Source organism: Nematolebias whitei, chromosome 21 (assembly GCF_014905685.2).
Source record: "Nematolebias whitei isolate Nwh7 chromosome 21, NemWhi1, whole genome shotgun sequence".
Lineage (NCBI taxonomy): Eukaryota > Metazoa > Chordata > Actinopteri > Cyprinodontiformes > Rivulidae > Nematolebias > Nematolebias whitei.
In genome coordinates, this window is record NC_056518.1 from 9,502,043 (window position 1) to 9,518,031 (window position 15,989).

Sequence of the window (15,989 nt, forward strand, 5' to 3'; positions counted from 1 at the left end):
TCAAACTGTATGAGCTTTTACCTGCTACCTACAGGGGGAATGGTGCGTGCCCTGGAACTGGTGTGGCACCAAGTAATGAGATGGATTGCGTTTAGTTGCTGGTGAGAAACACCCACTCATTCTGCCACCTGCCAGCCCTCCTAACTTGCCACTCTAGCATTCAGCTCCGCCATATATCAAACTGTGTGCTTGGTCGGATTAATTTAATTAATGACGTCCAATCAGGGAGGAGTGGAAGTGGTCTTTTCTCCATTCTGCCAGTGAGGCACACAGTAATAGAGTTTGACCATTATTCTATGTTTTCATATAGAAAATCCAGAATTTAGCACATTTGGCGGCACAGAACTGCTGAGCGATCATCCCACCTAACGTTGAATTGTAGGTGTGTTAAAAAGGAAACAAATGGGGACTGATGTAACCTAATCCGACAGCTCTTATAAAAAGTCAGCAACTGTGCTGTAGCAATGAAATCCTGCCAGAGGCTTGTGCACTGCAATGAAGTCCTCAAATCCTTTTGCAGACTGCTGGTTGGGTATACTACCCAGGCACTCAAGGCCTGCAGGGTGGCCTTTAAGCCTGGCTGAGCAAGAACTCCCTGTCCTGTCACTTTTCTCCCTACTTTGCTTTCTGTTCCATGTTCAATCACTATTGACAAGCGCTGGAGCAGTTCCCTCCAGGAGAATACCTAGGCTGTGCCAGAAGTGCTAATATAACATTTATCAAAGCTCTGGACACGTATATGTGCTGTCACTTTGTCTGACATGTGGAGAGGTCCGTGCTGACACGGCTTTTGTTGTTGCCCTCTTTGATTGTTATGGTTGATCACTGCAAACGAGCTCCCTTCAAAATCAGCGCAGTTCAGAAATCTTAACCTAACCTCCTCATATATTTTGTCACAAGTGTTTGCTTAAGTTTAATCTAAAGGTAAGTGCTGCTTCAGTGAATGCGGCAGATTGGGTCATGACAGGTCCATCTTTTGACGGGACAAAGAGGCCGCCATTTGGTCTCGTCAATTATTTTGTTTTTTGTGAGCGAGTATCAAAATAAAATGTAAGTAACCTGTTATTATTCTGCACTTAAGAAGTGGGGTGTAAGTGGATGAAAATTGATCCAACAAATTGAAAAGGGGGTTAAGTGTTTTCTGCCCTATCGACTGACTGAAATGACAGTTACATAAAACACTCATTTCTCTCCCATTAGCAGATGAAGCCACCACCAAGTATTATTAGGGGGCCACATTGTGGCGGTCCTCTAAAACATTTTGTTTCTGTTAATGGCCCTCATTCTAAAGAAGAAAGAGCAATATTTTGGCAGTAGAGATAAAATTGAAACTCTAAATGTGCGTGGTAAAACATGTGCAAAGATGGAATCTGTCATGTTGGCAAATGCAACTCAAATTGAATTCATCTGTGTTTTATTTACTGTGATTGCAAACACCGTGGATTCATTCTGAATTGTTTGTACTCGGTCGTTACAAAGGGTCATTTCACAGTGTCACATTATTTGATACACTGTCAGCCTGTCATGTAAAAAGCTTGTCTAGTGCTGCGTTGTTGCATTTTTCTGATGGGCTCAGAGACCACAAACACCTCAGCAGGAGGGCCAATCATTCTATTGATTGCAGTGTGCTACAGAATACATAGTATATCATTTCCCTTGTGATTAATTTGAATTCATTCTGTTTATTTGCAGAACTTTTGGGAGTCTGAGCTCAAACCTATGCCATTATTGATAGTAGTGGTGCCTGCCTTACCCAAGGATGCAGCCTTTGAGCTTCATGTAACAGCAGTTAAAGACGATCCCTCCCAAAGAACGTCTCATGAAATAACTACGCATGTGGCGTGTGGATCTATAGAATGCCACTCTGTACTGTCTGCTGATGGCATGAGTGGTTCTCTGTCAATATCTCTGGGCGTTCCTGGCGACAACCTAAAAGTTAGTGATGTGAAATGTGTCACGGAGGAAGTTGGCACCACGTTCATGAAAGCCATGAAGATGATGGACGCTCAGCTGGTGCCTCAGTGTGCAAGGGTGTTCTACAAGTGCAGCCATGCTCTAGTTCACCAGATTGTTCAAGGTATGCCATCACTGACACTTTCACCACCAATCTGCCACATTAAAACACTTCCAGCCCTATTTTTCCAGTATGCTGTAGGAGCTCTGTATGTTCTTAGGCTCTTCCAGATTAGTTTTACACCTGATTTGCACAAATACAGGTGCAGGTCATAAAATTAGAATATGATGAAAAAGTTGATTTATTTCAGTAATTCCATTCAAAAAGTGAAACTTGTATATTATATTCATTCATTACACACAGACTGATATATTTCAATTTTTTTTTTATGTTGATGATTATAACTAACAATTAATGAAAACCCCAAATTCAGTATCTCAGAAAATTAGAATATTGTGAAAAGGTTCAATATTGAAGACACCTGGTGCCACACTCTAATCAGCTAATTAACTCAAAACACTTGCAAAGACCTTTAAATGGTCTCAGTCCAGTTCTGTTGGCTACACAATCATGGGGAAGACTGCTGACTTGACAGTTGTCCAAAAGACGACCATTGACACCTTGCACAAGGAGGCAAGACACAAAAGGTTATTACTACAGAGGATGGCTGTTCATAGAGCCCTGTGTCCAAGCACATTAAGAGAGGCGAAGGGAAGGAAAAGAAGTGGTAGAAAAAAGTGTACAAACAATAAAGATAACCGCACCCTGGAGATGATTGTGAAACAAAACCCATTCCAAAATGTGGGGGAGATTCACAAAGAGTGGACTGCAGCTGGAGTCAGTGCATTAAGAACCACCATGCACAGATGTATGCAAGACATGGGTTTCAGCTGTCACATTCCTTGTGTCAAGCCACTTTTGAACAAGAGACAGCGCCAGAAGCGTCTCGCCTGGGACTGCTGCTGAGTGGTCCAAAGTTATGTTCTCTGATAAAAGTAATTTTGCATTTCCTTTGGAAATCAAGGTCCCAGAGTCTGGAGGAAGAGAGAAGAGGCACAGAATCCATGTTGCGTCAGATCCAGTGTCAAGTTTCCACAGTCAGTGATGGTTGGGGTGCCATGTCATCTGCTGGTGTTGGTCCACTGTGTTTTCTGAGGTCCAAGGTCAACACAGCATCTACCAGGAAGTTTTACAGACTTCATGCTTCCTGCTGCTGACCAACTTTATGAAGATGCAGGTTTCATTTTCCAACAGGACTTGACACCTGCACACAGTGCCAGAGCTACCAGTACCTGGTTTAAGGACCATGGTATCCCTGTTCTTTACTGGCCAGCAAACTTTAACCCCATAGAAAATCTATGGAGTATTTATGAAGAGGAAGATGTGATACACCAGACCCAACAATTCAGAAGACCTGAAGGCCACTATCAGAGCAATGTGGACTCTCAGAACACCTGAGCTGTGACACAGACTGATCCACTCCATGCCACGCCGCATTACTGCAGTAATTCAGGCAAAAGGAGCAACAACTAAGTATTAAGTGCTATACGTGTTAATACTTTTCATGTTTATACTTTTCAGTTGGCCAACATTTCTGAACATCTTTTTTTTATTGGTCTTAAGTGATATTCTAATTTTCTAAGGTACTGAATTTGGGGTTTTCATTAGTTGTCAATTATAATCATCAACATTAAAAGAAATAAACATTTGAAATAGATCAGTCTGTGTGTAATGAATTAATATAACATACAAGTTTCACTATTTGAATGGAATTACTGAAATAAATGAACTTTTTCATCATATTCTAGTTTTACGACCAGCATCTGTAAATTATTTCTCCCATTAGGGGAAGTTGCTACCATAGGAAGTTTACTTAGTTTGTTACATTTAGCCTTGTGATTCTCTGCAAAGTAAAATCTAGCATTGTCATATGATTTACTTTATCTGGTGTGGGTTTAAAAGTTGAGTCTGATGTTGAATTTGTAACAATTTAATGGTCTTATTTATTAGTAGGAATCAACTTTAAATTAGGCCTCCTGACGAATGCAGCATTTGTTCCTCAACAGTCTAATAATGAAAGCAAAGTGACAGCCTGTCTAGCAGCTCTGCAGTCTCTTCTCTAAGAAACTTTGAGCTAACATTGGTTAAATCAACATAAAGTATTCAAGGAAACAGCGTCCCCAGAGGATCTCCTCGCCTTCCTGAGTTTAATTATTGTAAGGCATTTGTTGTGTCTGCGGCGTGTACAGTAACCCAGGCAGCTGGCACAGTCTTTTGTCATCATTACACTTTTATACGCCACCGTCTCTGGCTCCCAGGATTGTGGGATCTCGTCAAGGCGGATGTGGAGCGGTATTTGTTTTATCCTAAGAGATGTTCTCTCCAAGAGAAAAGGGCAATGAGCACATCGATCACACAGACACGGCTGTCAAGCCATCGTTAAAGCAGTCAATTAACATTTTTGAATCTTTGCCAAATCAACCATCTTATTATCATTCTTACCGTGACATAAGTTATTGTTTTCAGAATATGGAATTATGGTTTCTAGTAATGAATAGGAGGAGGTTGAGTTATTTCAAAAATGTGTCTAGATGTGCATGACAGAGAAACTGTGATTTGTGTTATCTAATTAGATCATTGTTACTGAGAATTCATTGTGCTTTTCTGTGATTCACAGTTGGTAAAACTAATTTAACACTTACATTTTATTTATTTCGGTGTTTAACTTTTACATATCGTGGTACTCTTATTAATAAATTACAGCTTAAACATGGTTGAACGAGATATCCTGATGCATGCTCAGTAATCCAGGTAGAAACTCCAAAAAAGTTAAATCTGGTCCTCTGGATATTCAAAACACATTACAGCAAAGACTGGTTCATCCCAAAGATCCAGTCCCCCGGCACAAACAGAGTAATGTTGTGTATGCTGTTCAGTGTCAGGAGGGTGATCAGTCTTACATCGGGGAAACTAAACAGCCACTGGCCAAAAGGATGGACCAGCACAGAAGATCAACATCATCAGGCCAGGACTCTGTGGTCTACACTCATCTCCAGGCCAGCGGTCACTCTTTCAAGGATGAAGATGTTCACATCCTGGATAGAGAGGAACGATGGTTTGAGAGAGGAGTAAAGGAGGCCATCTTTGTGAAAAAAAATCGTCCATCATTAAACGGGGTGGAGGCCTCCGGGTTCAACTGTCCCCCTCTTACAATGCTGTGATTGCTAGTATCACTCAACCCTCTGTGAACAGTAAACAGCCATCAGTGTGCTAATGATCCATTGTTAGGCTGATGGTCCTTCTTGACCATGTGAGCAGCTGGTTTTGGTTGTCAGCAGCAAAACTGATCCACTATGAGAAGGTGCTATTTATAAGACTGAGCTGAATACAGCACCTCAGACTGAGGAAGTCTCTCGGATGAGAGACGAAACGTTTCTACAATTTTTTGTTTGTTTTTTTGGGATGTCCAGAGGACCAGATTTAACTTTTTGGGATGGTTGTACGAGGTTATACTAGATATTGGACATTTGATTATTAAGCCTTTTATATGCGTGAACTATTCTCAAAATGTAATTTTTTGCTACAAATTACAAAGTCTATTACATAATTGTTTGCAACATGAAAGTTTCTTTGTTATAAATCCTCAAATTTCTCCCTGAACAGCCATTTACTGACTCGTCACTGAGATTAACTTTACCTTGCGATGCTTATGCAGCCCAGCCCTGCAACTTACCCCCTGGCCTCTTTATGGGTCACAGCCTGTGATCATTGGGTGAAGAATCCAAAAGTCAAAGGAGAAAAAGTAACACCTCTGGCGTTAGCAGCTACAACCTTACGACTGCTGCTGTCAGTGCACAGACACACAGAGGAGCGCAATGTGACTGCGCCCCCTCCTTCTTTCATTTACTAGCTTTAGGATTCACTGTTGATAGATGCGACATATGGTTCAAATGAAACCTTTAAACATCTTGTCTCAACTTGTTACTTACAACAGAACGGTTTTCAAAGATCGCCCCTCACAACTCTATAAAACCTTTATGGACGTGGCACAGACCTAAATATTAGCATGAGATAATAGAAAATGAATAAAACAAAAAAAATTGTTTTGATTAAAGAACAATAAATTATGAATAACATATTTACATCATAGAGTAATAAACTTAATATCTTTAAATTACAGTAAGTGGCCAAAGCAAGTTTAGCTTTTTTTTTTTTCCTATGAACACTTTAAAACAAAGACATTATTTTTTAATCTAAGAGTTTTATAAAATAATAATAAATAAATTAAATAAAGAATAAATTGTGATTGGCCACCAAGACCTTTGTCTCACATTCTGTTCCAGCTTAATTTGGGGTTTTTTATTGTAACCTTTTCGTTATCATATAAAGTATATACGTATATACAGTAGTCCCTCGCTACTTCGCAGTTCGACTTTAAACTTTCTCGGACTCGCTTTTTCGAGGTTTTTCAAAATAAGATTGGACATGACACACAATTGGCTGATTGATGGATGAGCCGCACGATCGGCGTGGAATTTTTATTTAAAATAAATTATTTTTAATTATTTAGCACATTTGTGCAGCCCATACTGCAGGATAAGCTTCCTCCTGCAGCTGATCAGCTGATCTCCATGCAGAGCAGTGAAGTGGGTGTGGCCAAGAGCATTTGCAGGTGACGAGGCAGAGAGATGAAATCATGACATTCTGTGCTCTTTTAGGGCGTTTAGAGTTTAGAAACATTGTTTAGAATATTACAAGAGTGTTGTTAGCGTGAGGGAAGAGGCAGCTCGTGAGCGCTGCCTTTAGCTTTGTAACTAACGTGCCTGTGTTGTCGGTGCTTATGGGGCTGGGGTGTCGGTTTGACGCGCAGTTAGGTTCGGTATGTGGGGCGCCCTGCTTGTATGATGGAAGGGGAAACACTTTATATATATTTATGGCTTTATAAACCCTTCCCACACTCTTATTAACACTTCATATGCTGCTGTGTTCATTCGAGCTCATCTGCTCAGACTCATGTTCGTGCTGCTGTTGTTCGGCTTATTACTGTTTTTGTCCTATTCGTGTTTATCGTATTCTTAGTTCATATTGTGGATCTTATTACTATTTTTTTCTTCTACATTTTATACTTTTGTTGGATGTAACTGGGAGGGACACTGAGTACACAGTTTCATTCCACCACATTTACCACATGCGATGCCAATGACAAGAACCTTGACCTTGACCTTGATCTTAAACACTTTTGCCATCGCGAAGATGATGATGATGATGACGATGAGATGAATGTACAGTAGAGCACAGTATGTACAGTACACACAATATAAAAAACTGGGTTTAAAAAATCTGTGATATAGTGAGGCTGCAAATGTGAACCACAATATAGTCAGGCACTACTGTGTATATGTACAGGTCCTTCTCAAAAAATTAGCATATTGTGATAAAGGTCATTATTTTCCATAATGTAATGATAAAAATGAAACTTTCATATATTTCAGATTCATTGCACACCAACTGAAATATTTCAGGTCTTTAATTGTTTTAATACTGATGATTATGGCATACAACTCATGAAAACCCAAAATGCCTGTCCCAAAAAATTATCATATCATGAAAAGGTTCTCTAAACAAGCTATTAACCTAACCATCTGAATCAACGACGTAACTCTAAACACCTGCAAAAAATTCCTGAGGCTTTTAAAAACTCCCAGCCTTGTTCATTACTCAAAACCGCAATCATGGGTAAGACTGCCGACCTGACTGCTGTCCAGAAGGCCATCATTGACACCCTTAAGCAAGAGGGTAAGACACAGAAAGAAATTGCTGAACGAATAGGCTGTTCCCAGAGTGCTGTATCAAGGCACCTCAGTGGGAAGTCTGTGGGAAGGGAAAACTGTGGCAGAAAACGCTGCACAACGAGAAGAGGTGACCGGACCCTGAGGAGGATTGTGGAGAAAGGCCGATTCCAGACCTTGGGGGACCTGCGGAAGCAGTGGACTGAGTCTGGAGTAGCAACATCTAGAGCCACCGTGCACAGGCGTGTGCAGGAAATGGGCTACAGGTGCCGCATTCCCCAGGTCAAGCCACTTTTGAACAAGAGACTGTGTCAGAAGCATCTCGCCTGGGACTGCTGCTGAGTGGTCCAAAGTTATGTTCTCTGATTACAGTAAATTTTGCATTTCCTTTGGAAATCAAGGTCCCAGAGTCTGGAGGAAGAGAGGAGACACAGAATTCACTTTGCTTGAGGTCCAGTGTCAAGTTTCCACAGTCACTGGGGTGTCATGTCAGCTGCTGGTGTTGGTCCACTGTGTTTTATCAAGCGCAGGGTCAATGCAGCTAGCTATCAGGAGATTTTGGAGCACTTCATGCTTCCATCTGCTGAAAAGCTTTATGGAGATGAAGATTTCATTTTTCAGCACGGCCTGGCACCTGCTCACAGTGCCAAAACCACTGGTAAATGGTTTACTGACCATGGTATTACTGTGCTCAATTGGCCTGCCAACTCTCCTGACCTGAACCCCATAGAGAACCTGTGGGATATTGTGAAGAGAACGTTGAGAGACGCAAGACCCAACACTCTGGATGAGCTTAAGGCCGCTATCGAAGCATCCTGGGCCTCCATAACACCTCAGCAGTGCCACAGGCTGATTGCCTCCATGCCACGCCGCATTGAAGCAGTCATTCATGCAAAAGGATTCCCGACCAAGTATTGAGTGCATAACTGAACATGATTATTTGAAGGTTGGTGTTTTTTGTATTAAAAGCACTTGTCTTTCATTGGTGGGATGAAATATGCTAATTTTTTGGGACAGGTATTTTGGGTTTTCATGAGCTGTATGCCATAATCATCAGTATTAAAACAATTAAAGACCTGAAATATTTCAGTTGGTGTGCAATGAATCTGAAATATATGAAAGTTTCATTTTTATCATTACATTATGGAAAATAATGACCTTTATCACAATATGCTAATTTTTTGAGAAGGACCTGTATTTATGATCAAAAACAATGATCATTTAACATTAACCTCAAAAGCAAAATAAAAGTAAACTAAAATAAAAATCCATAATGTCGCCTCCTAACAGAAACTATCTTACTGTGCATTATGTCTTAATAAGATACAAATTAGTTTAGGTCCAATATTAAGCTCCAAGTAGCTGAATCAACATGCAAAGTCATGCACTAGCTCTCTGCAGGTTTACTGTTACAAGTATACACAGGAAGTCTTGTAATTTGTGAATAATTATAGTGATATTGCTGAAAGAAAGGTGACTAAGTCGTGGTTCTTTATGGCTCTCTTGCTCACTCCCAGCTCATTAGATTGTGTCTGCTCTTCTTGGACCACAGTTTTATGAGCCAACTCTTGCTTATTACCATCTTGTTTATGGGATCATTTGACAAGTTTGAGAGTCAGTGTAGCAAAACTGAAAACCTCAGAAGCTTAAAGTTTGTTTGCTACTTAAAAACCCTACCAACCTTTTAGAGGGCTTCATCCATTTCATACAGACGCCCCCTCCCCCAAGCAGATCCTTTACATGCACCCCTACTTCACTTCTGCTTAGAATGTCTGTGTCAAACATGCTGCATCACAGTGAGTTAGAGGTATTGGTAATTGTTTTAACTACATCTTTTTCAGGGTGCAATGTTTTAATTATTGTGCACTAGGGGTTGAAAGAGTATATAATCTTTACACTCGACATTAACATAATAAAACGCGAGTAGAACTCGGGTATTTGATGACGTCATAGATCTCAAGATACAAAAATAAATAAATAAATAAAACCACAAAAAAAGGTAATTATTTACAAAAAAAAAGACCAACAAAACATTGGGAGCGAATATTATGCTCCTACCATTTATCATACTGCAAATAAGTCACAGGAAAAACTAAACTATTAGTTATTATTATTAAACTGCAAACGTGAAGAAACGTGCAGCACGTCAAAAACGAAACTTAACCGAATCTGGTTCGGTGGATTGGACCCGGTGTTACACCATACTCTGTGACCTGCAACAGTGCAACACCGCCCCCTACTGTCATACGGTGGTCACATAATATGACGTCACTACGGATACTCGATGAAACATTTTTAACCTCGATAGATGTCCTAGCAATCGATGTGTAGATTACTCGAGTACTCTGTTAATGCCCTATCGTGCACCTAATGAAAGGCGGACATACAGTATTGTTAAGGTATAATTTGTCACTTTGGAGTATAAGTGGCATTTATTTCGAAGTGTATTTCACAAAGTGCAAGAACAGACATTTAATCTGAAATAACAATGACACACAGAGCATAGCTGGGATCTTGAACAGGCTCATTTACCATAACAAGCCGACAACTCCGACAAGCAAGTTACTGGTAAATTCACCAATCTCATTCCACATCACTGAATCCATTGAATTCTGCATCCTCCATGTCGCTTCTGAACATCTCTGTTTAGCAGAACAAACAACAATTGGAACAACATGTAGTTTTCAAAAGCGTAGAGGGCCCTCGCAGATGCAAATGATAATGTTTACTCTTTGGTTCATGTCAGTATGAATGAACATTTAACACGTCAGTCAAAAACTGCTTCATGAATAGAGAAAGAATATATATATATATATATATATATATAAGTTGCTTCGGACTATACGTCACAGGACTGGCCAAACTATGAAAGAAAGTGTGACTTAAAGTCCAGAAAATACAATAAATAAAACTTATTACACATATGCATCATCATAAGACGGTGTTGCATACTTTTTTTCATCACCACAGCTTAAGGTCACAATCAAGGTCAAATGTTATACAAGGTCTTTGCTTGTCTGAACCATAACTGCTGATCAGCTCAAGGCAAGTTAACAAAACTTGGCACATATTTTGTACCACCAGTACACGGTGCGTTGCTTGTCCAGACCATCGCTGTATGATAGTTTGTCGTCGGGGGTATAATGCGTTGCATGCGGTACTCTGCCATATAATGTTCTAATCAACAAAGTCCATGCTCAGTAATCCAGGTATACAATCCAACAATTTTCAGTCAGGTCATCTGGACAGTTTCTTTTTTTTGTGTGTGTGCTGAAACGTTTCACCTTCCATCCAGAAGGCTTCATCAGTTCAGGAAACGCACAACAAAACTGATTCTTCCCCCAACAGCTTACTCCAAAGTGGAACAAACCAGTTATGTTGGTGCACGCCCCTCCTCCGGTGCCGGCCCTCTTCCTCGTCAACAGTCTTGTCAAACTGGTTCAAACCCAACAAAGTCCATGCTCAGTGCTGATGAAGCTGATGAAGATAATGTTCTAATCTTACTATGTCCTGTTGGTTACAGTGCAGTGAAAAGACAAAGAAGGGAGTCAGAGGAGAATGACTGGGTGTGTTATTGGAGGTGTACTTAGGATTTTGAGCGTCGTTTTACCGTATTCTTTATGGAGATTTATGGTACATCTGACCATTGCCTAAATTAAATTAAAAAATGTAAAGGCTTGGTCATTTATGTCACCTTCACCTCCCTTGTGGTCCTCTTGCTTTTATGCATGTGACGACAGGCAATGAAAGAGCCTCAAAGGGAGAGCGCAATTATTTCCCATCCAGCGGTACAAAGATTAAAACGTCCTGACATAAAACACACTTAGTGCACAAGGTGTGATGAAGGGTGCGTTTCTTCTCCTAATGAAACCATCTCGTCTGTGATCTCTGCGGCCCGTTCAGTTGTCAGAGAGCCATCTCCAGAGGATCCTGCGTCCCGTGGTGCTCTGATAACACGTATTTAGGCTTTGCACACCGTCCAAAAAGGCCCCGTTCAGTGCGGGCATTTGAAGCTGTAGTGTGTATTAGCTCATTACGGTGTGGAGGCTCTTTGTTTGGCACACTGTGTGTGTGCTTCAAATAAGAGAACAAAGCTTATTATCAGCTCAACAGCTCTGGTAACCTCTGTACTGATATAACGATGCAAGTTTACACAGATTTTACTCAGTAATAGTAAAGTATCAGTAGATGTTCAAAAGGTACTGCTTTGTTTTCCTATGGAGATTTAAATGTACATGTATACTTACTGTATACATACTATTAAAAGTGCCATTCTATCTTGTCAAGATATTCATTTAGATAGATAATTACATATGCATTTTATGAGACAGGTTTCAGTGTGAAATCAACAGACTAACAGTTGTAAAAGTACAACTCTGACTGTGTGCTAGCCAAGATGTGCAGCTGCATTAGTCTTGGATCACAGTGACCACACCCAAAAACTACAAACCTTTATCCATTATGATGGAACAGAAGAATTAAGGCTGGACAAGAGGAGGGAAGAGGGCAACATTATAGATTTCTGCTGCTAAATAGACAGGCTGTCATCAGTGCTGAGATGCTCAGTGGATTCCTACAAGTCCACCATCAGGCAACAAAGAAACGTATACTGAGTATTTGAACAAAAAGAACTTAACAAGAGGAAATAATTCATTCAGGTGTATTTTTGTGGGCAGGTGGTGGTACTCATGTCGACTCCAGCTCAGACTGTCGTGGCACTAATCCTTTACCCTGGTTTTCTCCCTCACTGTGTCTTTCAGGACTTGAAGAACGTTTGAGAAGCTCTTTAGCAGAGTCCAGTCCATCTGTGGCTTTTGTTCCCGTCCTGGACCTGCCCGACTCGCAGCTCTTCCACTTGTCCTGCTGGCTCAGTTTATAAAAGTTTAAAGATGTAAACCCGTTTTCAGCAGTTCAGCTCATTTTGTTCCCGGCTGCTCTCTTCTTCAGGGGTCACCACCTCGAATCAAGTTGCACAAAGACTTGGCGATTGTTTTTACGCCGGATGTCCTTCCTGACACAACCACAGACCACTGAGCTACCACAGCCTCTGTGTGGAGCAGAGAGCCGACATTTGGGGCACCCTGGGAGCAGATGTTGGGGCTTAAGGGCCTTGCTCAAGGGCACAGAGCGGGGCAAATGAGGGTGGAGGCAGTTGTGGGTGTTTCACCTTTCCCACCCACATTTTGATGTCAGTTCGAGGAGTTGAACCGGCGACCTTCAGATCTCTGTGCCACCACTCCCCCCCCATGTGTCTCTTTGCTTTCTCAAAGTTTACAGTTCGGAGGATGTGTTGAATCCACGTTGAACCCCAGACCAGTGATCCACCTTCTCCTCCAGCACAGTTTAACACCACAACAGCTGCTCCTTTACCTCGAAGATAAGTTTTATGGAACTTCTACAACCCAAAACTACCACAGGACTTTACCGGTACTTGTTTTACTGACTACTTTACAAAGCCGTGTTTTATTTCAGGAGATGATAAACTATAAATTGATATCTTACTGGTTCTGGTGGGATTTCTCGGACAGTCCTCGTAAAGGCCCAGCACCACCTGTGCCAGCATGTGCTCAGCTGTAAACCTGCATGTCTGCTGCGTGACTGGTTCAGGGCTGTGTGTAATGTGTTTGGATGAGGTGAGGGAGCTTCTCTCATGCTCCGTGGGGCACTAGGTGTTATTATTGTGTAATATGCAATCAGCAGCAAGCACCTGAAAAGATTAAGCCTCTTTATGTTTTCTATTGATTCTAAGGCAGCCTGGTTAATAGAAGAAGGACACAAGGCTTCAGGGCAAGTGAGTGCTTTGTTAAGGAGTGCACGTGCGTTGAGGATGTCGGTGGACGCAGCGTGACAATATTGGAAGAAAATAACACCATTAACCATCGCTCCTCGAACATTTGTTTTCTCAAAGATCATGAACCGTATTGATGATGTAAGTTTGAACGCTTCTTCACCCGGGCCATTCTCTTTGTGCCCGTGGAGCCCGGTGGGGTATTGATTTTCACCCAACACGATGTTCTGATTGCTGTCATCAAAAATTGAACAATAGAGGCAGCCGATAAAGCCTTAAGACTCGTATTGATCAACGAAAAATACAAACAAGCAATTATTTACGAGAGCAAGCATCTTATTCTGCATAAATATACAGCGTGTGTTAACGGTCAGCTGAAGTAAACAAGCTGCCACTGGAGGGAGGTTCTGGATTTTTGATTGACGCTGCTAATAAATCAGTTATTACATTTATTTTATTTACATGCGCTAACATCTGTAAATCTTATACATAGGTGTTTGATTGTATTTAAATGGTTGTACTAAATGTAGCTGTTAAGCAAATGGCAGTTCACACACATAACCAAATTACAAGATTTAGTTTTGCCATATTGTTTGTATTATTTTAATTATTATTTCTGTTTTATTTTAGTCTGAATGCCTTGTTGTAATAGTGAATTATGCTGAACAATGTTAAAGAAACAGCTGGATTTGTTTTTTTATACTTTTGCTTATTTTAAAATAACCAACAACAGTAACAAAAAAATCAAATATAATGGAGCTTAGTTTTAATTATGCATAAGGAAAGGTTATAATTTTCAATAAAATACAGAAATGCATGTATTTCTATTGAGTTGTTTTTGATTATGAAATATTTATTGTTACAGAGGAATTCACACGTTCATTTCTCAGAACACAGAAGCACAACCACTGGATTTTACTCCATGCTGACCACTTTTCCATCACACATAAACCAGTATATTCTCTCTTTCAGCAGGCGTGTTTTATGTACTCTGGCAAAGCCACAAGAATATCCTCACAACCTCATCATAACCAGTGTGATGGCCTGTGGCAGACATGTTTCTTTGTGTCCTCAACACTGTGCTGCCTCACTAAATGAATAAAGACAGGGTGACATTTATCTTTTTTTCGTTCATGCATTTTGTCAAATGTACATTTTCTACCAAGCTGACCTGCAACCACTCCACAAAGAAACAGGCTGTTGTGCCTAATGTTGTCCTTTGTGTGGAGTGTACCAGCCTGCAGCCCTTGTCATTGTGGCCTTGCACATGGACTTTAACTGTGCTTCTTCCTCCAGGCAAACCCTGCTGATGTATGTGACTCTTTTATTCCCACAGCAGTGGGTTTAAGCTGGTTCAGGTCTGGGCCCGTCGCGTGAGACGCCTCCTCACATCACGGTGCTTTTGCCTCAGTGACAACAGCTTCGCTTGTTTTTGTACTGGAATCTTTGTTTTGTTCCGTAATGTATTGTTTTCTTTCCCCAGACGAATTATGAAAGTATATTTTTATGACCCCAGCACTGAAACAAAACCGACCGACACATTCTGTTCAGTGGTGTCTGCTGCCCTCTGGTGGTCATTTCAAGCACTACAGCTTGAACAAGCAATAACTGGACCTGTTCACTGTTTCTTATTCATTCAACCTTTATTTATGCAGGTTAGTCTTATTGAGTCACGAGGACTCATTTACACGAGAGACCTGTTTTGGACAAAACCATCAATGAGGTACACGCAACAATCATCTGCTCACACAGACTCGTGCGTGCTGCTGTTCAGTGTATTATTTTTATACTACTAGTGCGTAGTGTGTTTATGCAAATGTTTTTCTTAGTTCTTATCTTAGATCTCATTACTGGTTTTATTTTACATTTTAATACTTTTGTTGGATGTAACTGAGACCCTGTATAAATAAAGAACATTGAATCCTTGAATAGGGCAGCACGGTGGTGCAACTGGTAGAGCTGCTGCCTCTCAGCAAACAGGTCCCTGGTTCAAACCCCGGTCCAGGGGACCTTTCTGGGTGGAGTTTGCATGTTCTCTCCGTGCATGCGTGGGTTTCCTCCGGGTACTCTGGTTTCCTCCCACAGACCAAAAACATGCATGTTAGACTGATTGGTAACTCTAAATTGTCCCTAGGTGTGAGTGAGTGAGTGAATGGTTGTTTGTCTCGTTTGTCTCTATGTGGCCCTGTGATGGACTTGCGACCCGTCCATGGGTGTACCCCGCCCCTCGCACAGTGATTGCTGGACATGGGCACCAGCGACCCCCGTGACCCAAAATGGAATAAATGGGTAAAGATAATGGATGGATGGATGGATGGATGAATCCTTGAATAAACAGATATAAAAAATGTAAAGGAAATAAAAGAAGTGATATAAAACAAAATTGAAAATGTGCTACATTATAATTAAATTAAATTCATATTATATAGCGCCATTTCACAACAAAGTTGTCTCAGGG

General features: G+C 40.9%; 1 protein-coding gene across 1 annotated transcript in view; it reads left to right on the forward strand.

Annotated features, from left to right (window-relative positions):
* The window catches only part of dph6 (diphthamine biosynthesis 6), an 87,661-nt gene extending 75,039 nt beyond the window's left edge, over window positions 1–12,622 (forward strand). Inside the window, exons 13-14 of the mRNA XM_037695301.1 lie at window positions 1,693–2,077; window positions 12,504–12,622. Of these exons, the coding sequence (XP_037551229.1) occupies window positions 1,693–2,077; window positions 12,504–12,622 (504 nt within the window). The remainder of the gene's footprint in view (window positions 1–1,692; window positions 2,078–12,503) is intronic.
* Window positions 12,623–15,989: the final 3,367 nt, after the last annotated feature.